General features: G+C 41.0%; 1 protein-coding gene across 4 annotated transcripts in view; it reads left to right on the top strand.

Moving 5' to 3' along the window:
- LOC122771282 (dystonin-like) overlaps nt 1-21,913 on the top strand; it is a 39,802-nt gene extending 17,889 nt beyond the window's left edge. For 2 of the 4 annotated variants that reach the window (XM_044028757.1, XM_044028758.1), the window contains 11 exons: nt 116-299; nt 897-1,054; nt 1,144-1,322; nt 1,412-1,550; nt 1,628-1,821; nt 1,922-2,084; nt 2,177-2,260; nt 2,406-2,513; nt 2,603-2,701; nt 3,271-6,174; nt 6,609-8,872. In XM_044028757.1, coding sequence (XP_043884692.1) covers nt 116-299; nt 897-1,054; nt 1,144-1,322; nt 1,412-1,550; nt 1,628-1,821; nt 1,922-2,084; nt 2,177-2,260; nt 2,406-2,513; nt 2,603-2,701; nt 3,271-6,174; nt 6,609-8,576 — 6,180 coding nt within the window. In that variant the 3' untranslated portion in view covers nt 8,577-8,872. Of the gene's footprint in view, nt 1-115; nt 300-896; nt 1,055-1,143; nt 1,323-1,411; nt 1,551-1,627; nt 1,822-1,921; nt 2,085-2,176; nt 2,261-2,405; nt 2,514-2,602; nt 2,702-3,270; nt 6,482-6,608; nt 8,942-9,937; nt 10,027-10,107; nt 10,217-18,352; nt 18,506-18,613; nt 18,848-18,965; nt 19,251-19,791; nt 20,341-20,503; nt 20,683-21,588 lie in introns of those variants that run through there. The other 2 variants (XM_044028760.1, XM_044028759.1) reach the window with 2 other exon arrangements.
- Nucleotides 21,914-22,210: the final 297 nt, after the last annotated feature.

Here is a 22,210-nt window from a genome sequence, read left to right as displayed (position 1 = left end):
TCGTTTTCTCTTCTCGATCGCCTACTTTTTAAAGTCACGATTGTGTATAACAATCAGAACCGTACCAAGTGTTTGTTTGTCTCATTTCCCTGTTTATTTTCTTGACCCGTTCCAGATAAAGACCATGTTACCTGGTGAGCATCAGCAGGTCTTGAGCAACCTGCAGTCCCACTTCGACGAATTCCTGGATGACAGCAAGGAGTCTGAGGTGTTCACGTTGGCGGACCGCACCCAGCTGGAGAGAGACGTCGCGGCCTGCAAGGAATACTACCAGGAACTGCTGAGATCTGCAGAGAGAGGCAAGACTCGGATGCGCTTCCTGTTTCTCAACATCGAGCTGCCGATGTTTATTGAACACATAACCTCGAGGGAAGCACATAGTTCTTTAAGCCTTTTAAGCCTCAAGTCACTGCCTTGGAGAATTATGTAATTATTTTCCAGTGAGCTAAGAGTTTCTAAAGAGATTATTGTTTTGCTTGCCACGTGTGGTCATGGGTTTTGATTAGACTAGAATATTCTGAGTGAAAAATACAGAGAATAGAATATTATTATATATAATAGAATATTTTTGTTTTTAATATTGTGATATGTGTACATATTTAAGGGCATCCTCCTTCCCCAATTTATTTATTTTTTTCTTGTTGCACTAATTTACTCTTACATTGTGATGGCGATGCCACCTAGTGGCAAACTTGTAATATTCAGTTAATTTGTGACTGGAGTTTTTGCTGGATTCCCAGTTCCCTGTGTGTTTGGGTGTACTTTGTTATTTTCATAGGGAAGCAAACTTGAACAAAATTTGATAAACCTGCCCTGTTATTGCTTGAATTACAAGCATATGCTCTAATAATAAATTCATTAAAATTAAACTAATAAACTATTGTTTTCTGCAACAGAGGAACATGAGGAATTGGTGTACAATAATTACATCTCCGAAATACGCAACTTCCGCATGCATCTGGAGGCCCACGAAGAACACCTGATCAGGCAAATCCGCACACCGCTGGAGAGGGACGACCTGGAGCAGAGTCTCCAGCGCATCACAGAGCACGGGGTACAGATCAATAATCAAGAAATTAATTTATAAAAGAACACTCTCACTTGTGTTATTTCACCTGTGATCTTCCACATGCCACATTTTAGAGGAAGACCGCAGAGCTGAACAAACTGAAGGAGGATCTTGATGTCATGAAGGAGAAGTGTGAGCTGTTCCTCAGACAAGCCGCAGTTTCCCCGTCTGTACCGACGCTTTCCTCTGAACTCACGGTCCTTATTCAGAGCATGAGCCAAGTGTACTCCATGTCATCCATTTATATGGACAAGTAAGACATGCCCTTCACTGTCCTGAATAAACAACACTGGTATTTAGTGGCAGAATTGAAGACATGTTCATCGTCCTGTTTTTTTCCAGACTGAAAACCGTGAGCTTAGTGGTGAAGCACAGCCAGAGTGCAGAGGCGCTGGTCAAGTTTTATGAATCCAAACTGTATGTGGAAGACGCCATGAACTCGGATGTCAAATCCATTGAGACTGTCATTTCAACTCTTAAGGTAATCTGGAAAAAGAAAGGTTAGAAAAACAAAATTGTCAGTACCTTTTAATGCTAATTTTCTCCTTCTGAATGTAGCAATGGCGGACAGAGATTGACGAGAAACAAGAGGTGTTCCATGACATGGAGGATGAGCTCAAGAGGGCTCGACTAATCAGTGACCGCATGTTCAAGGCCCACAACGAGCGCGACTTTGACCTCGACTGGCACAAGGAAAAAGCTGATCAGCTGAGCGAACGGTGGCAGAACATTCACTCCCAGATTGACAGCAGGTGACTGTTTTTGTGCTCCATGAATATAAATATAATCTAAATATACATTTGTAATTACTACTACAACTATTTCTCATCGTGGTTTGTAATTCTTTCTCAGGCTTCGGGACCTGGACGGTATCAACAAGTCTCTGAAGAACTATAGAGACACTTACAGTTGTCTTGATGAATGGGTTAGAGAAATGGAAGCAGCACAGCTAAAGGCCCAAGAAAACAAACCTGAAGACAGCAAGGCACTGGCTGAGCTGTTAAACAAACAGAAGGTAGAAATGATGTGTATATGCTCTTTGTGTATGTGTGTGTTTGTATGTGTGTATATACTGTGTACATATATAAAATTGTCTTCATTTTTCAGGTCCTTGTCGCTGAAATTGAACAAAAACAGAGCAGAATTGATGAATGTCAGAAGTACTCGGAGCAGTACTCTTCTGCCATTAAGGTAAACATTGAATAGCTTCCATCTCAGCCTTCTTATTTATGATTTTTTATATTAAAATTTAAAAATTATTATTATTATTATTATTTGTTAACAGCAAAATGCAATGTTTGAGAAAGAGTAAGCCAGTAACATTGCATATTTTTAGGATTATGAACTTCAGCTGATGACCTTCAGTGCAATGGTTGACTCCCAACACAAATCTCCACTGAAGAAACGGAGGATGCAGAGCTCTTCTGATGCCATTCAGCAGGAGGTGATTATATAGTTTCATTCTGGTACGACAGGAAATTGGTGCAATAGCAAATACTCACCGTCTGTCTTGGTTTTCTTGTTTTTAAACAGTTCATGGATCTCCGAACCCGCTACACTGCTCTTGTCACTCTAATGACTCAGTATGTGAAGTTTGCCAGCGAAACACTGAAGAGGACTGAAGACGAAGAGGTGAGAGAACTCTTCTTCTTCTATTCTTCTTCTTCTTCATTTGCAGAGGATTCCGCAGAACATTTAAGACCTTTTGGGCTTTGTGGTTGCTTAAATAGATTTAGCTTGACTTTGGTATCTTTGCATGGTTCCTGATTGCTCGGTTCTGTTTTGCTACCTCATTGAAAGGTAGTGGATCTCTTCTTGACTTCCTGCAAGGGTTGCATCTCTGACTATGTATGTCTCATCGTGAGGGAAGATCATTTGCTTCACTGCATGACAGAAGCAAAGAAAATGTGCAAAAGTGGTGCACGTAACTCCTCATGACTGGTGTTGGTCAGTTGCTGGGAGGAGAAACTTTTTTTTCACAGCACGTTGTTGACCTTTCTGTGGGAAAACAAGAATTTCTCTTGTGTCTTATCATTAAAATCATCATCAGTCCTCATAGTTTAATGTAGTAAATGTTAAAATGCCTGGAGAGATTGTTTAAATATTGCTTCAGTACTCCGGTAAGAAGTAACACATACAATCTGTTTCACAATTTCTAATTAGAAATGAAGCGGTGGATGACTTGTTTTTTTGCATTATAGAACAGGAAAACTTTTGAACAAGGAGAGAATATAAAAAGGAAAGAGTGCATGGAGCTCCAAAAATCTGCATGTGAAGTAGAGATTAGTCAACTAAAACAACGGATCCACGAACAAGAGGCGATGCTGGCTGAAAGACAAGCACGGCTGGAAAAGCTGAACGGAGAAGTAGAGATGCAACAGAAGACTATTGACGACCTGAGCTTTCAGAAATCACACCTTGAACATGACGTTCATCAGTTTCGCACCAAATTAGAGATAGCTTTCAAAGACAAAGCTGCCGGTGAGCAGGAGTTAATTCACACAAAGCTGTTAATTGAGCAGGCCGAGGCCAAGTGGTCTTTGGCTCAGAGTAAACTAGAGGATTTAAAGAAGCAGAGCCCCGAACTTCAGAGAAAAACAAACCCAGAGACAGATACTGAGGAAAACGTGCAAAGTCAAGTCCAGGCTGAAGCAAACGATCACAGTCAGCTGATAATTGAGTCACCTGCACGTGTAGAAGACGATAACATGAGAGGCCATGTCCTGCAGCAGAAACTAGAGGAATTAGACCTGGTTCATAGAAGAGCAGACATGGCTGAGGAGAAAGCCCAAAGTTACAAGAAACTATTGGATGACAGTAATAACAGACTAAAGAAGCTTCAGGTGGACATGGAAACTGAGAGGATCAACACGAGGCAGAAATCAGACGAGTTTCAGCAAGAAACACTTAACCTGAAGAAAGCCGTCGATGATCTTCAAGAGGAAATCAAGTCTCTTCAAAGAGCAAAGTCCTCACTGGAACAAACCACTTTCTTCCAAAGCACAGAAGTCGAGGGCCTTAAAGAGCAGTTGAAGGTCACCCAAGGAGAACTGCACAAGAAAGTTTTCACGGACCAGGATAACATTTACAAGATAAACAACTTAGAAGAAGAGGTCTCTTCCAAGCAGGCAGTAATAGATCAGCTGAAATTTAAATGCAGTGAGCTGACCATGATTAATGTCTCCTCTGTTAGTGATATTAGAGATCTTCAGATCCAGACTGAGTCACTGGGGAAAGAGAAATCACTTTATGAGAAAAAGGTGAGGTCTTTGAAGAGTGAGATTGAGAGCTGGAAGCAGATGCTTGAAACAGCTGAAGAGGAAAATACCTCATTTAAGAAAGCTGAGCAGGCGTTGAAACTAAAATATAAAAACCTTGAAGCAGAGGTTGAAAGCAAGGAATTAGTTGCATCACAACTGCAAAGGAAAGTAGAGGAGTTAAAACAGGTGAACACGGAGGTGGAAATGAATTTGAAGAACGTGAAAGATAATCTTGATCTGATGACGGTCGAAATTGACAGCAAGGATCAGCAAATTGAAATCTTCAAGTGTCAGGTAGAGGCCACCAAATCACAGTTCAGAATTATTGAGGAGGAACTAAATAAGAAATCCCAATCCGTGCATGAGCTTCAAATGAAGCTACAGGATTACAGTGAGGAGTTAAGGAAAATGACTGAACTGAAGCACAAAACAGAAACACGGAGTTCAGATATGGCCAATTATGGGAAAGAAATAACGAGTCTGAAATTGGAGCAGAACTTTTTGACTGCTGAGAGGGATTTGGTCAATCAAAAAGTAAACCGACAAGACGCTGAAATTAATGAACTGAACCTGATGTTGAAGAAAACCAATGCAGAGCTGCAAAAAGAATCGGCTGATAATCAAAAACATATCAACAAAATCAAGGCTTTAGAAAAAGAACTTTTCAATCATAAACACAGTATTAAAGATTTAAACAGCAGTTCAGAAAAAGTGACGGAAAATCTAAAGCAGGAGATTAATGCTCTTCAGAATGACAAGAAAGCAGCAGAGAGGAAAGTAGAGAACTTGAATGTCAGACTCTCAGAGTTGAGCTCTTCTCTCCTCAAAACTAAGGATGAACTGGCCAAAGAGACTAAAGACAGACAAGTTAAAGAATCCAAAATACTTCAGCTGGAGAGTGAGCTTCAAAAAAATAAAGTGAATATCAAAGAAGCAATCACGAATCCTGACAAATTCCAATCAAATCTGCAACATGAGAATACAATCCTTAACAGGGAGAAAGCTGAGGCACTTGAGAAAAACACATCACTGGAGTTAGAAATCAGAATGCTGAAGCAAAACCTAAAAAGTTCCGAAACCGAAGTTGAGCAAAAGCAAAGAGAAAACTCAGTCGTTCAGCTGAAGTCCCAGCAGATGGAAGAACAGCTGGACAAGTGCAAGAAAATGCTCGATGAGTTGAAGAGCAAACTGCAGCTTCAGAAAGACGGCTATGAGAGGCAGCTGATGCTAGTGCAGAAGGAAATAGAGAAGAAACTCATTTTACTGCAGTCTCAAATCTCAAATGACAACGAGACGTCAAAACCAAATTCCCTTAGCGCTGAATTAGCAGAAATGCTCAACAAGTATTTAAAACAAGAAGTCTTGCATCAGACCACAGTGGAATCAAAGCAACAGACGGACCAACCACTGCAAGTGCAGTTCAAAATAGACAAACTGCAGCAGGACAAAACCAAGCTCACTCACGACTTGTCACAGGCAAAATCACAGATTACCCAGCTCGAGGAGGAGAGACTTAAACTCAGTTTGAAAATAAGTGCTTTACAAAGCCTTTGCAATGAGAAGTCAAATGAGAAGACAAAGTTTAAACCGCTGTCGGCAGACAGTGAGTGCAAACCGACACTAAGGGAGAGTGAAGAGCCTCTGACACTGGGAGTTGGGGTTAAGACCGAAAACCAGAAGATGAACAAACAGGAAGTCAACGAAACAAGTCGTCAGCATGTGAAAGACAACACGGCTGCCTCCTTGAAAACAGAAGCGAAAGGGATTCAGAAGACGGCATCGTCATGTGAAGGCGGGAAATGCAGAACAGAGGATGAGTTTTTCAAAATGAAAATGTCTTCCGAGGTATGCATGAAGTCGGTTTAACCTATTTAAAACACTCATATTCAGTAGCAAGTATTAATAGGTCCAGTGTGTAACATATAGGAGAGTTTATTGATAGATAGAAATGAATTTTACCACCAAGTATGTTTGCGTAAGTATGTGTAAGTGTATAATCCCTTTTGAAGTTTTGGTAACCATAAAACTTTGACAGTATATGGAGGCTGCAAAACACTTTTCCAAAGCAGTCAAATGCTGATACAAATAATTAATGAAGAACAGTGGAGAGAGGAGAGAGTTGTGATGTAAAGGCCACTGTCTCACCATTAGATGTCAGTAACTCTTACACTCTGGACCTTTTAAATATACAGTATTTGAACACATATTGGAGTTGTAAGTGCTACAATAAACTGAAGTCATCATGTTACTGAAAGGTTCTTTCAATATTACATCTACAGATGACAACAGTGGAGAAAGAAAACAGTCTTGATGATCTGAAACAAGACAAACGAGACAAAACTGAAGTCAATCCCAGCCAAATCCTTCATGGGTCTACAACAAAGAGAGCTTTGCAAAATGTGAGCCAAATTATCCCCGACGGGCACATGACCACAACGACACATGGATACATGGCTCTCTGTGGACAAACGGATCAAGGGCAGCACAAAACCCAGCGTGTCACCAAAACAAGAATATATCAGATCAGTGAAACTGTAAACATTTCAGAGAAAAGTGCAGCAGACAGTGATGGAAAGCAGACTCTGATATATTCAACTCCCCAGAAGCTAACAGAACTCAAAGGTGGCACAGCCGATCAAATTCCAGTCACATCTAAGATCTTTGATGATGCTCAATACGTCGGTAAACCAACTGCCATTGCTGGAGTTTATGTGGAATCAAGTAAGAAAAAGATAACCTTCCTCGAGGCTGCTGAAAAGGGCTTTTTAGCAAAGACCTATGCATTTGAGTTTCTTGAAGCTCAGGTGGCTACAGGAAGCCTTACAGATTTGGCCACAGGACAGACTCTCTCAGTTGCTGAGGCTCTGGAGAGAGGTGTCATAGAGACCGGCATGAGCGATAAACTCATAGAGGCTGAGAAAGCTGTTAGAGGCTACATCCACGCTGGCAAAAAGCTGTCAGTGTTTCAGGCAATGGAGGAAAGACTTCTTGATCGATACAGGGGCAAGAAGATCCTTGAAGTCCAGGTTTCCACTGGAGGACTCATCAACCCAGGTGTGGGTGTCACGGTGTCGGCTAGCAATGCTGTCGATCAAGGTCTTTTGAACAAGGAGACTCTAAAGAGTCTGTATGATCCCGTCAGTAACCCTAAAGGTTTTCACAACCCTGACACTGGACAGAAAGCATACTACTGTGAAATACTCAAGAAATGCGTGTATGACATTGATGGTGGTGTGTTTCTTTTTCCATTCGGGGAGAGACGTCTAACAGACACTTCTCCCACGAGTTCTCATAGAATGTCTGTCGTCAGCAGCAGTCGTGGAATTGAAATGTCAACGTATGAAGCATTCAAGGCGAAACACGTTGACAAGAGGATGTATCTGTTTCTGGCACAGCAGGAAAGTGAATGGCAGGAAAAGTCCGTAGTTGACACTAGTGGAAGCCCACTGCACATTATCACTGATGTCAAAAGTGGCAGACAGCTTTGTCTGGAATCTGCTCTGAATCAGAGGTTCCTTGAAGCGTCTGAGCTTGACAGCTATTGCAGCGGGCGTCTTAGCATCTATGAGCTTGCAGACCTTATATTTTCCAGAATGGTCGTTATTGAGGATGTTAACAGCCCCATTGCTGGTCTCTGGGATGTAGCTCAGAGGAAGAGACTGTCCGTTCTTCAGGGTTTCCAGCAGGGATTTACTGATAGAACCACTGCCTTAAGACTGTTGGAGGCCCAGGCCTGCACTGGAGGTATTTGTGATCCCTCTTCAGGGGACAAAGTTACAATATCTGAGGCTCTCAAAAGAGGTCTGGTAGATGAGGCCCTGAAACAGCAGCTCCAACAGTTTGAGCAAGCATTTAATGGCATTGTTCACCCCAGTTCTGCAAAGACTTTGTCTATTTCCCAGGCTCTGCAAGAAAAACTCTTGCCCAAGGATGTTGGTTTTCGCTGTGTTGAGTATCAGCTCCTGACTGGAGGATTGATAAATCCTGATACTCAGGATAGAGTCTCACTGGAGGAGGTCATTCAGAGTGGCCTTGTTGACAAAGCAACTGCCTCTGTGCTCAAGGATGAGAAGTTTCACACTAGAAGTCTCACTTGTCCGAAGACCAAGAGAAGAATCACATTCAAAGAGGCTCTTGAAAGAAGTGTGTTTGACTGCCACACAGGGCTAAGACTACTGGAGGCTTCAAAAGTTCTTGGTTCTGCAGCCAAATCAGCATTCCTCTATGCTTGTGCATTTAACCAATAAACAATTGCAAACATGTTCGTCCAAAACCTTTGCAAATAGGAATTTCTTTGATTTTTCCTTTTTTCACAGTCGTACGCTTTCTTTTATGGTTTACACATATTTGATGCAACTGACGATGGTTCAATGTTTTAGTCTGATTATAAATGTAGTACATCAGCGCCCCTCCCTTGTAAAGGTTCCCACATTGAGTAACAATCTTGTTGAAAACCCATCTGCTTTGATTGTAGAGATCTGTTGATGAGGAGAAGAGAGAGCACGGTGATAAAGTTAGCAAACTATTGCACTGGACGAAACAGACCCTGAACACTGATGGTAATGCTGTGAAAGATAGCAATGCCAACACAGATGCGTCTAATAAACCCCAGGTAAATAATATGTATTGTTCTTTTTTTGTTTTGTTGTACATTACGTGATCCTTCAGTTTAATGGCAAAGAGTATTTTTCTATTCAAAATGGTATGGGACTTTTCTGTCACAGTGTATGATTTCTAATAAAAACATAGTCCACTTTCTGATTCATGTAATCCATATGTGTTACACTGTTCAGCAAGGACTGGTTTACTATATCCCCTGTTTATACTCACATGGTTAGTAGCTGTGATGTGTTTGATTATTTCACCCCTAATTCATTCAGTAAATATGTTGCACAAGCACCTATGATTCACAACAACCTCACTGATTAAGAAATGATAACAGCTTTTCTTGTCATGGTTCAGTTCTGATTTCTGGCCTTTGTTCCTTAGCTTACATGTACTCCTCATACTATATAGTACATAGTAGGGCTGAACAATCTGGTTACAGTAATTGTCATTTTTCAGACATAATAACATTCCAATATACATTTTAAAGTCGAGGTTCAAAATGTAACACAAGATGGATCATTGTCATATTGGCTGCCATCAGGATATTAACTATTCTACTCAAGGATGAGAACTGAAAGACATAAATAGTCTGTATTGCATTTTTATATTGGAAAAAAATATAGAACAGTACATTTTTTTTGCTATTTTCTTTATTTAAAAATAATTTTTGTTAAGTCCTAATACATGCAAAATTCAAAATGACCCAGATATGGCTGGCTATCCTGCAGTATACATTGTATTGTTTAATGCATTACAAAGGTTTAAAGGAGTAGATTACCATTATTCATTTACTGTGGTGACTAGTATATACTTGACTCATTTTATATGAATTAATCAATTATCAATGTGATTCAAATAAGTATACCAATACAATAATGCCAGGGTATGCACATGTGTAAATACTTTGTGATGTGTGAAGATTTGTGTGTCTTTTGACAGTAACACAAGAGCAGTCATGCAGAAGCAACAGTCATTTATTTGATGTTGTTTGGTGTTTTAGGTGTCAGTTGAGGAAATGGTCACTAAGAAGGAACAAATAGCAGAAGCCCTGAGGGCCACACAAATGATGCTTAACAAACACAGTGACAGGTAAGAAACGCTCTTGTGCTTGACATGCAGACAACGCTGTCCACTGTCAAAACTCTCTGCCTCATCATGTTTGTCTTACAGAATGACAGAGGAGGAAAGAGAGAAGGCCCAGGAGCAGCTGAAGTCACTCAACCAGGCGTTCAGTGAACTCTCCCAACAGTGTTTGGATCAGACCACCTCTGCAGAAGAGGTTGGGCTCTACACTCTCTGTTCAGTAAAGTGGATTGCATTAGTGTCTTATGTGTTTGAGAACAGTGCCACCTGATGTTCACTTGCATGACTAACCTTTTTACTCAATAGGACAAGTTGTCTTTTGCATCATGTATTTCCTCCTCTTACACTGGTTCATTAGGGAAGGACAGAAAACAAGATGTTTTCCACTGAAACGAAAAATATGCTGTAAACATGCTCGATTTCCTTTGGCTTTGGTCTGGCATTTCACCATAATCTCTGTTCTGACAGGATAACGAATACACTGCATAACACTACAGTGTGTGGTTTGACTAACAACTCTCTTTTTGCAAGATGTTCCATTCACAGATGCATGATAGCTTTAAGTGTACTATTCGTCACTCTCCTGTTGCAACCCCTGAAGCAGTCTTGTACATGATGTTTTAATATGCCCATGTTTGTGTCGGGGTGAGTATAGAGTTTGTCTTGCTTTTGGATATTTGAATTTTACACAAATAAACAAGTTTTGGTGTTTAAAACAGTTCAGTAATTTGTGATATTTTCCTTTTCTGCAGGTTTTCAATCCCATTGATGAGACTTGTTGGCTTGGAAATGGAACCAATAGTTCCCTGACTGATGATATAACTTGGAACACTCTCCCAGAGGCCCAACTCATGATCTGTGATGATTCCATACATGATCACATGTACAAGTTCACGCTGGATGACTTCTCAGAGATGAGTGATGCAAATAGGTGCATACAGACTTCATACTTTTCCTCTGTCTCCCTCTCTGATGTAGCGGCAGCTAGGAAAAGGCCCACTTGTGAAGACCTGGTTGTCAAGGTGATAGAGATCAAACAAATCTGTGATGAAATGGAGATGTGTTACACAGGCGACACTCTTACCCTGGACAGGGCATTTCATTCGGGTTTAATACCTGCTTCTGTCTATATAGAGATTCTACATAGACAACAGACCTGTCAGGATATGATGGATCCAAAATGTGCTGGAAATGTGCCACCCCTAGAGCCTGAGGAAGAGTTTGGACCTTGTAAGATCAACAGGCTGATATTAAAGTGTCTCAGCAGAAATGAATCACCAGCAACAGGGAGAAATATTAACACTCTTAGGTCTACTTTTCCTGGTTTAAGTGGTCAAGAGGTCATGTCAAGGCTGCTGGATGCTCAGTTAGGTGTTGGTGATCCCAAAGAAGGTCAAAATGTAACAGCTGAGAAGTCAGAGGATGCTAGGAACCTCCAGAATGGTGACAAGCTAAAGGTGGATGCAGCCGTGCAGTGTGATTTGATGAGCTCTAGTAGCACACTCGTTGTACTTGGAAATCAGCAGCAGTTTATGGGACTTGTGTTGCCTCACTCTGGTGGAATTCAAACTTTTTCCACCTCATTTCATTACCATGAACAAAACACCACTGATTATACAAGCAGTGTGTTCAGTAATTGGCAAAAGATAGTGGCTTTTTACATTCCAGAAACTTCAGAGATACTAGACATCACCTCAGCCATTGAGAATGGTTTGACTGACAGCTACACAGCAGATGTTTTAAAAGCTATAGAAATTCCTGATGTGTTCCCTGATCTTGATCAACTCCATGAACACTTTTCTTCTTGGCTCATGTATAAACATCTAATAGTTACTGGGTCCTATCAAGATGCAGAAAGTATAAAAGTTGACAACATCCCTAGTCCCACAGAAGCAAGGCAGTTATTCATCTCCTACCTAATGATGAACAGTTTCATTGATCTACAGTCAGGACAGAGGGTCGTAATACTCGATAAACAGCTGAGTAAAATGATGAACATCTTCCTTGAAGATGTGATATTTTCAAACACCATCGAGAATAATGTAAGTTCTCTCAGCATAAACATGGGCAATCCTTCAGAACAGTTGATGATAGATGAGGAAACAGAAGTAATGGAAAACACACCGACATTTGATCCCTTTGATTTTGTTTCTTCAGGCAATGGGAGGATTACTTTTGATGCACAATCACAACGCACATTTGACATTCATGATTTAGTTTCTTCAGGAAATGGAAGGATCACCTTCAATGAACAATCTCAACACACATTTGACCCTCACGATTTAGTTTCTTCAGGCAATGGGAGGATTACTTTTGATGCACAATCACAACGCACATTTGACATTCATGATTTAGTTTCTTCAGGAAACAGTAGGGTTACCCTTGATGAAAATACATATGTTTTTGTTTCCCCAGACAATGAGAGAATCATCGTCAATGAACAATCACAGCACACATTTGATCCTCATGATTTAGTTTCTTCAGGAAACGGAAGAATCACCTTCATTGAACAATCTCACACATTTGACCCTCACGATTTAGTTTCTTCAGGAAATGGGAGGATAACCTTCAGCGAACAGTCACACAACACACACTTGACCCTCCGATTTAGTTTCTTCAGGATATGGGAGGATTACTTTTGATGCACAATCACAACACACACTTGACCCTCACGATTTATTTTTTTCAGGCAATGGGAGGATTACTTTGATGCACAATCACAACACACACTTGACCCTCACGATTTAGTTTCTTCAGGAAATGGGAGGATAACCTTCAGCCAAGTCACAACACACACTTGATCCTCATTTAGTTTCTTCAGGAAATGGGAGGATAACCTTCAGGAACAATCACAACATACACTTAACCCTCATTTAGTTTCTTCAGGAAATGGGAGGATAACCTTCAGCTAACAGTCACAACACACACTTGATCCTCACGATTTAGTTTCTTCAGGAAATGGGAGGATAAACTTCAGCGAACAGTCACAACACACACTTGACCCTCACGATTTAGTTTCTTCAGGAAATGGGAGGATAACCTTCAGCGAACAGTCACAACACACACTTGACCCTCACGATTTAGTTTCTTCAGGAAATGGGAGGATTACTTTTGATGCACAATCACAACACACACTTGACCCTCACGATGTAGTTTCTTCAGGCAATGGGAGGATTACTTTTGATGCACAATCACAACACACACTTGACCCTCCGATTTAGTTTCTTCAGAAATGGGAGGATAACCTTTCACTTGACCCTCGATTTAGTTTCTTCACAGAACACACACACTTGACCCTCGATTTAGTTTCTTCAGGAAATGGGAGGATAACCTTCAGCCGAACAGTCACACAACACACACTTGACCCTCGATTTAGTTTCTTCAGGAAATGGGAGGATAACCTTCAGCGAACAGTCACAACACACACTTGACCCTCCTGATTTAGTTTCTTCAGGAAATGAGGATAACCTTCAGCTTAACAGTCACAACACACACTTGACCCTCACGATTTAGTTTCTTCAGGAAATGGAGGATAACCTTCAGCGAACAGTCACAACACACACTTGACCCTCACGATTTAGTTTCTTCAGGAAATGGGAGGATAACCTTCAGCGAACAGTCACAACACACACTTGACCCTCATGATTTTGTTTCTTCAGGAAATGGGAGGATTACTTTTGATGAAAATACACAGCAGACATTTGATCCTAATATTTTTGTGTCCTTTGACAATGGGAGAATTCCCCTCAGTGAACAATCACAACACACGTGTGATCCTCATGATTTTGTGTCTTCTGACAATGAGAGAATTCCCTTTGGTGAACAACCACAACACATATCTGATCCTCCCAATTATGTTTCTTCAGACAGTTGGAGGATTACCATCAATGAAAAAATTAATTCTGATTCCACAGACACTGGCATAGAGGAGAAAAGTATGTCTCAAAATACTACATGCCAGACTAAGCCCGATGAATTTGCAGAAAGAGTTTGTGAAAGTAGTTCACAAACAGATGTTGGAGATACTTTCAATGAATGCCTTGATATTCCAGCTTCTGTAGAGATGCCAATACTTTCCACATTAACTTCTGTGAAAAACACATATGTTGGATCATTAACCACGATGTGTGACTCTGAGTCTGCAGTGACGCCTATCTCTCAGACACAAGAACTCTATGATGCTGAGTCAGTGTGCAGTGAATCAAAAACTGTCAACTTGGTAGAGGGTGAATATGAGGGAGACTATGTTGTCCATGTACCAGATGCACAAGTGGAGAAAAGGGTGGGTTTAGATGTCACCTCTGGGGGACATCATGACATGGGTGGTGCTCTCAGTAAGGGCCTGCAGGACAGAACGATACAGAAACAGCTTGATCTACAGGCAGATGAAAAGGGAAATGTTGAAGTAGGTGAGGAGGAGTCGGTATCTTTTTTAAAACAGATACTGTCAGATGGACCCGGGATCTCAAATATTACTTTTCCTTCAATAGAAGAGCAGCGCCTGTTAAAATCAGACTGCACTGTTAGTACTTGTGAGTCTTTGCAGTCTCGATTATTCACTGATGCTGTTAAGATCCTCAACGTAGACGTCAAAGCAGACTTGTTCCCAGAAGAAAAAGGCAACCAATCCATCTCTGTTGATCAAAATTTGGATTTAATTAGTATAAATGAAACTGAGAACACACAGGGGTCGACTGAAAGTAAGGTCACAGACATTGTGCTGGAGGAGGATGTTGAAGAGAATGTTAGCACATTAGATTGTGTGACTCGAGGAAATGTAGACGAGAGGAGTCATTATCTACAAACCCTCCCTCCATCTGTTTCTCCGGTGAGCTCACCCTCCACATGGAATCAGGAAACTATGACGTGTATCAGTCCTACAGACAAATCGCCTTTACTGGCTGAAGACACTGACTCACTGGTCTTAATCAATTCCGACCTGGCAGATAGAGCTACTGCATCTGTTGAGATAGAAAGTGCTACTCTAGCTATCCAGTCACGTCCATCTACACTAATCGACAGAACCTCCAACAACAACAACCCAGATCCAGAAAGCCACTCTTATCATTCTAATAAACGGGACAGCCCATCTATTCATAGGGATTCTTGCTTTACTGGATACAATTCCCCACTGGGTAAAGAGACATTAAGAGAGAGTGAGTTAGATGAGTCTTCTCCACATCACAATGCATTGTCTGAGGAAAGTAGATGGAACAATGACACAAATGCTGTTCAGTCACCTGTTAACAATGAGGAAAATCGAAGTATGTATTACTCATCATCTGGGGATTTGGTTGAAAGTGCAATTACCTCAGTTTCTAGGGGTGACCATAGCAACGACAAAAACATTGCAGATGATGGCAGTCGAATCACATTACCTCAGTACACAGTGCTTCACTCTGAAAGTGATTTTAGTGTTGGTTCTGAGCCCACGTTCTCTGAAAATGGTGTGAGATCTCAACAACAGAACTCCTCTCAGTTACCTGTTGTTTCCAGTGAAATAACTGCATCAAATTTGAGCAATCATGAAGTTTCTTGTGACACACTTCTAGCTGCTAAAAATCCATTGGACTCAAAGCACCGTGGTTCAGATGAGGCTGAGTTACAATTTGAGAGTTTTTCCCTAGAGAGACAACATGAGGACCTTATTAGCTGTTCTGATCAGATATCAGTGTCAAGAAGTGAGACAGAAAATGAAGAAATTGAGGCAACTGTGTGCTGTTTACATCTACCTTCTGCATCGTCAGACTGCATCTCAGGACCGTCTGAAACTAGCATAAGAGAAATGTCAGGATCTGTTATTCTACCAGAAGGGAATGGATTAGAAGTAAAAACTTCAGAAAATCCACAGATAGTGACTGATAACTTGTCACTCAGTAGCATTAAATCAGCTTTTGCCTCTTCAGCTTCATCGATGTTTTCTAATGCTGAAAGTACATGTGGAGATCACCTGGAGGGAATGCTTAAAACAGACACAAATGTTGGTGAAACTAAAGTCACTGAAAGCAATATCATCAGTAATCCGGATAGTCAAGAACCGATCCTAGACGATGGAGAGATTTATGAGGGAGACACAGCTCATGAACTTGTAGAGAGCAGTCAACCAGGTCTTCTCATTGATTTGCCAAAGCAAAATACCTCTAGCTTGAACAACAGTGAACCCAAAAACCCAGTATTAATACAGCACAAAGTCTGTGAGAAGACAGAAGAGCCAGATGACCCAAATATACAGCTGCAAACACTGCAAGATCTCAAGACGGTGTCCTTAAGCCAGGACCTTTCAGTGCTTCAGGAAATGGTGGACACTCTTAGCGGTGCTCAGGGAGGTGAATCTCAGGAAGATCAGCAGCAGCACAAAGAGGCAGAGGATGAGGGCTCAGCAGAAGAAAACCTGGATCTCAGTCACAAACCATCTCAGTTGTCTACTGACTCAGATGCCTGCAAAGTTGTGGAGCTCAGAAATAAGGTAGTATGCTGTTTTATGTTCTTTCACAGTGAAGCTAACCATATACTTGGATGTTGGCTTGATTTGCTCCATTTTTATGTTGTTTTTTTATGCACAGCTGTTTTCCATCCAGGATTTCTTAGAGTGTGTTGGGAAACTCCAGGATCACTCTGACATTTTAGATGATGTGAGAAAAGACCTTTTAATCCAGACACCCACTGGAAAAAACATGGAAGAGCTGCAGCTCCAAATCGAGGAATGTCAGGTGAGAAAGGCAAATGTATTCTCTTTGGTGTAATATTTAATAACGTGAAATCCAATAATCCACAACTTTTCCATGTATTTACTACATACATGTAGTAGACCCTAAATAAATCTGCTCTTGTATCTAGTCTCTAGAGTCCCAACTGTCTAAATTGGCTGGCTGTATGGCAGTTGATGTGGAAAAAGCAAAATGGCTCCTAAATTCTGCCGATGATGACATCCCCATACAAATCCACCAAGATCTGGCCTCAGTGTATCTGCAATTAGAGCCAAATTTCACCGCTGTTTCCCAACTGTGTGCCGAGAAGAATCACTCATTAATTCAAGCAATGGAAACACAGAAGGTCAGTGGTGATTAATGCTAATTAAAACAAACAAGTAACGTAAATCATGTGTTGACTCTTGTAAACTTGGTTTCAGGGTCACTTGGAATCCATGTACCAGAAACACCTCAGTGATCTTGAGGAACTAGCTGGCCTCATCCAAAATGAATCTGAGATTCAGGGCATGGATTTGAACTCATGTGATGTGGACATGCTGAAACACTGTATCCAGCAGAACAAGGTACATTTTCCATCCAATTAAAAGAATCATTCCAAATCTACAGTAATTGCTGAAACTCACTCAGGATTCATCTTTTCTTGTTCCAGGATACAGAAAGCAACGTTCTAAATGAAGCTAGATATAATTTGGAGGATGTCACGTTTGATATCCAGAGCTTTATTTCTGAGCACGCTCAGTTCTTGAGTGCCACTCAGAGCAGCTCACTTCTGAAGTTCCTCAGCACCACTCAGCGAGCTTTGCGGGACCAAACTGAGAAACTTGTTACACGGAGGACAACCTTAGAGGTCCTACTGGACAAAAGACAGCAGGAAAACCATGTGAAGGTCTGCTTGGAAAAGTGACGTTTAAGATCACAGGTTTCACAACAGTGTGTACATGTTTGCTTTGCAAAACAAAGTTAGTAACTTATGCACATAGTGTAGGCTGTGACAGTTTTATTACTCTTATGTGAAATTATTTATTCAATAGAAGAAGAGAAAACTGTGAATTTTAGGACCTTTATACTTTTTCACAGCTACTTCATTGTTGAAAGGAATTATTGTCTTCTCCTTCCAAGATTTTCGATTGCTCTAAATGTGAATGTGTTTTGGAGTAACAACTGTCTTGCATGCTCTAGTGCTTGATCACTCCTGCGCACTAACGTTTGTGGTGGTTGTATTCTACAGGCCTCAAGACAGCAGTGATCAACTAACAGTGGAAAAATGCACCCTCTTTGCTGGAACACAGCAAACCCACTAACACACACAGTATAATGTCCTCCAGTGCTTATTACCATCACAAGACCAAAAGTGGCAAATGACATAAGAGCATGTTTACAGCATATTAGAGTTCGGCACTATTGCGGTTAAGGAAAGATTTTTATCTTGCATGTTTCTTTTGTGTGCATATAAACGTCTTTCTCATGTTTAGAGTTCCTTTTTCCCCACGTTTCCCTGAGTTGTTTACAATATAGGCATTCATGAAAACCCAATGTTTTACTGAGTGTGCATGTGTGTGTGTCCACATGAAACTTGCTGTTGTTTACTTGTGGTGTTTTTTCTTTATGTGTTCATTTTTCAGTCTTTATTGGAGAAGCACAAGGAGTTCACAGAGAAATTAGAGGAAATGTGTGATAATCTCACCTTGACTGAAAACCGCCTGATTGGTCATCAGCAACAGACTGAAAGCGCTGAGAGCGTCACAGATCTGCAGCAGTACCAGCATGAGCATCAGGTTTGATTTTCTTTGCTTTTCTGAAATGTGACTGTTTGCCATTGAAAGCTGCTTTATTCCATGCTAATACTTCTTCTCGTGCTTTATATCTGCCTGATATGAATTAAGGCTCTACAAAAAGACGTACTGACAAATGCCAGTGCCTTGAATGAGGTCATCGCCAGTACTAAAAATTTTCTGGAAGAAAACCGGAACAAGTTGATGCCAGATCAAATCGCCATCATTGAAAGCAAGTTGGAAGAGGCTAAAAGCAAAGCCAAGCTCATCAACCAGCGGGCTGAGGAGTCCAGAAAAGATCTGGAGAAGGTTGTTACCACAGCCATAAAACAGGAGAGTGAAAAGGTCAGAATACTTTCATATGTGTTCTCTATAAAATCTATGCATCATGATTTATATACAGTAGTTACTTCCATTGTTCTCTAATGAGTATTTTAAACATTTCATGTATTTATCTTTTCAGGCAGCAGCTGTTGAGCGACTTGAAGAAAGTAAGAACAAAATCGAAGGTCTTCTCGACTGGATATCTAACATTGGCAGTGAAAAAGAGAGCGGCTTGGATCAAAGTGACCCTTTAAGCAACGAGAATGGAAACCTGCCAGAGCAAACCTCCACTAAGGGACTGATAGGAGAGAATGATGATGCCAACGGAAATGCTTTGGAGACCACTGAAAATGATTCTGGCAGAGAGACCCGAGGCAGTAAGGACGCCTCCATGGACCTCAATAAGCAGTACGACAGGGTCAAGGTATTGTTCATTATTTGTCTACAGTAGTGTACAGACTTTGATGTTGGCTTCTCTCTAGGCGCTAGATGGTGTGCAAGAAACACACAAAAAGATTAAGAAGTTAATTCTAATGTGAAAAAAAACAACAATTTAAAAAACAAAAATCACCAAAACTTACACACTGTAGCTTTAAGCCTATTAAGCAGCAATTTCCTACTCTGATAAAAACACCTTTTCTTCATGATTCCATCTTGCCCTGTCTCATGTGTCCTCTTCCGTTAGATAAACTCTCATTATGTCGTCCTTCACAAAATCCATGAACCTGTTATGTAATCTTCCTCTTAACCTGCTGCCCAGTAGCCCTATCTTCAGCATCCGTTGACCAATATAGTCACTATCCTCTGCACGTGACCATACCATCTCTACCTTGCCTCTCTTACTTATGAAAACACACAACTTTTACACAAATTTTAATTATAATAGGAAAGAATGGAAAAAATTTAATTCAGACCAGTATTTACACCAAATAATATCACCATTTGTACCGCTATTGTTCCCACAGGCTCATCATCAGGAGATTCTGTCCCAGCAACAGGATCTAATCATGGCCACCCAGTCCGCTCAGGCTCTGCTAGAGAGGCAAGCCAATGTTCTGTCCCCAGAGGAGAAGGACAAACTGCAGAAGAACATCCAGGAACTGAAGGGACGCTACGAGGCCTCGCTGACACAGGCTGAGCAGCAGATGAAGCATGTGCAGTGTGTGCAGGAGGAGCTGAAGAAGTTCCAGGATGACTGTGAGGAGTTTGAGGGCTGGTTGAACCAGTCCGAGGGAGAGATTCAGGGACTGGGTGCTCCTGCAGCCTCCCTCAATATCCTCAGTGACAAACTGCAGCGACAGAAGAGCTTTTCAGAAGACGTGATTTCCCACAAAGGGGACCTTCGCTTCATCACCATTTCAGGACAGAAAGTACTGGACGTGGCTAAAGCCTGTGGAATGGGTGACCCTGCAGCTAAAAACCCACTGTTGGACGTGGACACTTCAGGAACATGTTCCACTGTCAAGGATAAACTGGACTCAGCAGCAAGTCGATACAAAGCACTTCATTCACAGGTATTTTAGGCTGCAGTGACACGATGTTGCCACTGGGTGGTAGCATTTGTCTGCATAGAGAGTTCACAAACTCTCTGTACTGCTTTGCTGTCACACTATCTTCTGTAATCACTGTCATCAGAGTAACTTTGTACTGAGTATCATTTAATGTCCTCTGTTTCAGTGCAATCAACTTGGCAACAACCTCAAAGACGTGGTTGACAAGTACAAGAAATACGACGACTCCAGCGCTGGTCTTTTGAAGTGGCTTAACATTTCAGAGGAGGAGGCGAGGAAGCAGCAATCAGATGCCATAGCAGCCGAACCTCAAACACTACAGAAACAGCTAGAAGAGACCAAGGCAAGAAACACTGCAAGTCAAGGCAGATTCACCTAGGTCTAGTCTTACAGCTTTATCCCTGGTTGTGGTCTTTTTAAGTATCTTGGTGTGAGTTTTTCATAGTTCAGTGATGCCTCTCTTGTTATATCCTGTGTTGGCCACACAGGGTTCTGATGAAAGGGCCCCTTTTATCTGTCTTTCCATGTAAAGCAATGAAAATAGTTTTCCAGTTCAAAACGGCTTTCCCTTACTGACCATCATAAACCCTGCGTGAACAGTCGTAGATGCTATCTTTTGAATATTCCAAGTAATTTAATAAAGAAAGGTTGTTTTTTTATGAGTAACATATGCATAACTTGGAGCATTGACTGGGAGTCAAGGATGTGGCACAGTAGACCTGCCTTACCATATACAGTGTTTCCACTGACTTAAGAGCAACAAAGCTATTTTTAGCTGATTGTTCAAATTCAGACCCACATGTGAGTGGTTTGATTCTTGTTATTTGCAGCTTACGTAGCCCTACTAGACGATAAGAAACTCGGCTGACAGAGATGTCTCTGTAAATGCTTTTGGCTGCAGTTCGCTTCAACATTTCTCTGTGGGGAGGTAGTGACTTACAGCGTAGATATGCCAAGATAACAGGCGCCTCTGAGCCAACCAAGGAGCTATGTGCTTTTGGCTTTGGTTACAAATCACTGCATAAATCCAGGGCTATTCTCCAAGTGTAGGCAAGCAGGTACAACTATCTATGCACGTGGAATGATGCAATATTATATAGATATAGTCCATTCTTGCACATTATACATTTGTTGTCCATCCAAATGCAAAACCTAAATGACGTTATATATAAATGAAACGAGAGGACATGCATTTAAACTGGATACCATTTTAATTTATATGATTTTCTTTTACCCAACTGATGCACAGGCCCTGCAAGGACAAATGACAGGACATCAGACTTCTGTTGACACACTACGCAAAATAGCGGAGTCTTTGATAACATCGGAGGGAGATCTGCTGAGCAACCCGGAGGAAATCCAGGAGACAGTAGGTGAGGGAGGAGAAAAAAAATAAGTAGAAAGTGTACTTTTGAACTGTACACATAATACTGATATTTTGAAAGGTTTGTATGTGTCTTTGGTCAGTTAAGTGTTTCTCTCAATCTCAAGGGTCTTAATTAATTAATCTAGGAGAATCTATGAGTATCATAAAACACTTTATCCAATCAGGACCCAGAACTTTGCAAAGAGGCGGTCCTTTCTGCTCATAATGTTAGGATGTTTGTCACTGAATATATATTCCAAAAAATATTTTACACTAACCAAAACCTTGAGGCTTGTCGTCCAAAATTTGGCAAAAAAGTCATAGATTAGTATGTCGTCCAAAATGTTACAAAAATGTCATAGTTCAGTATGTCGTCCACAAAAAATATATCTCAGACCAGGTCTTACAGTAAATTGTCATAGTTCAGTTTCCAAATTTGAAAAATGTCATAATTTAATAAAGGGTTAGACGACAACCATAGCCACGTTTTGATTGATTGGAAATTGT

The sequence above is a fragment of the Solea senegalensis genome, linkage group LG6, assembly GCF_019176455.1.
Source record: "Solea senegalensis isolate Sse05_10M linkage group LG6, IFAPA_SoseM_1, whole genome shotgun sequence".
Taxonomy (NCBI): domain Eukaryota; kingdom Metazoa; phylum Chordata; class Actinopteri; order Pleuronectiformes; family Soleidae; genus Solea; species Solea senegalensis.
The sequence above is the reverse complement of the archived record's forward strand: the minus strand, read 5'-3'. Positions and strand labels throughout refer to the sequence as shown.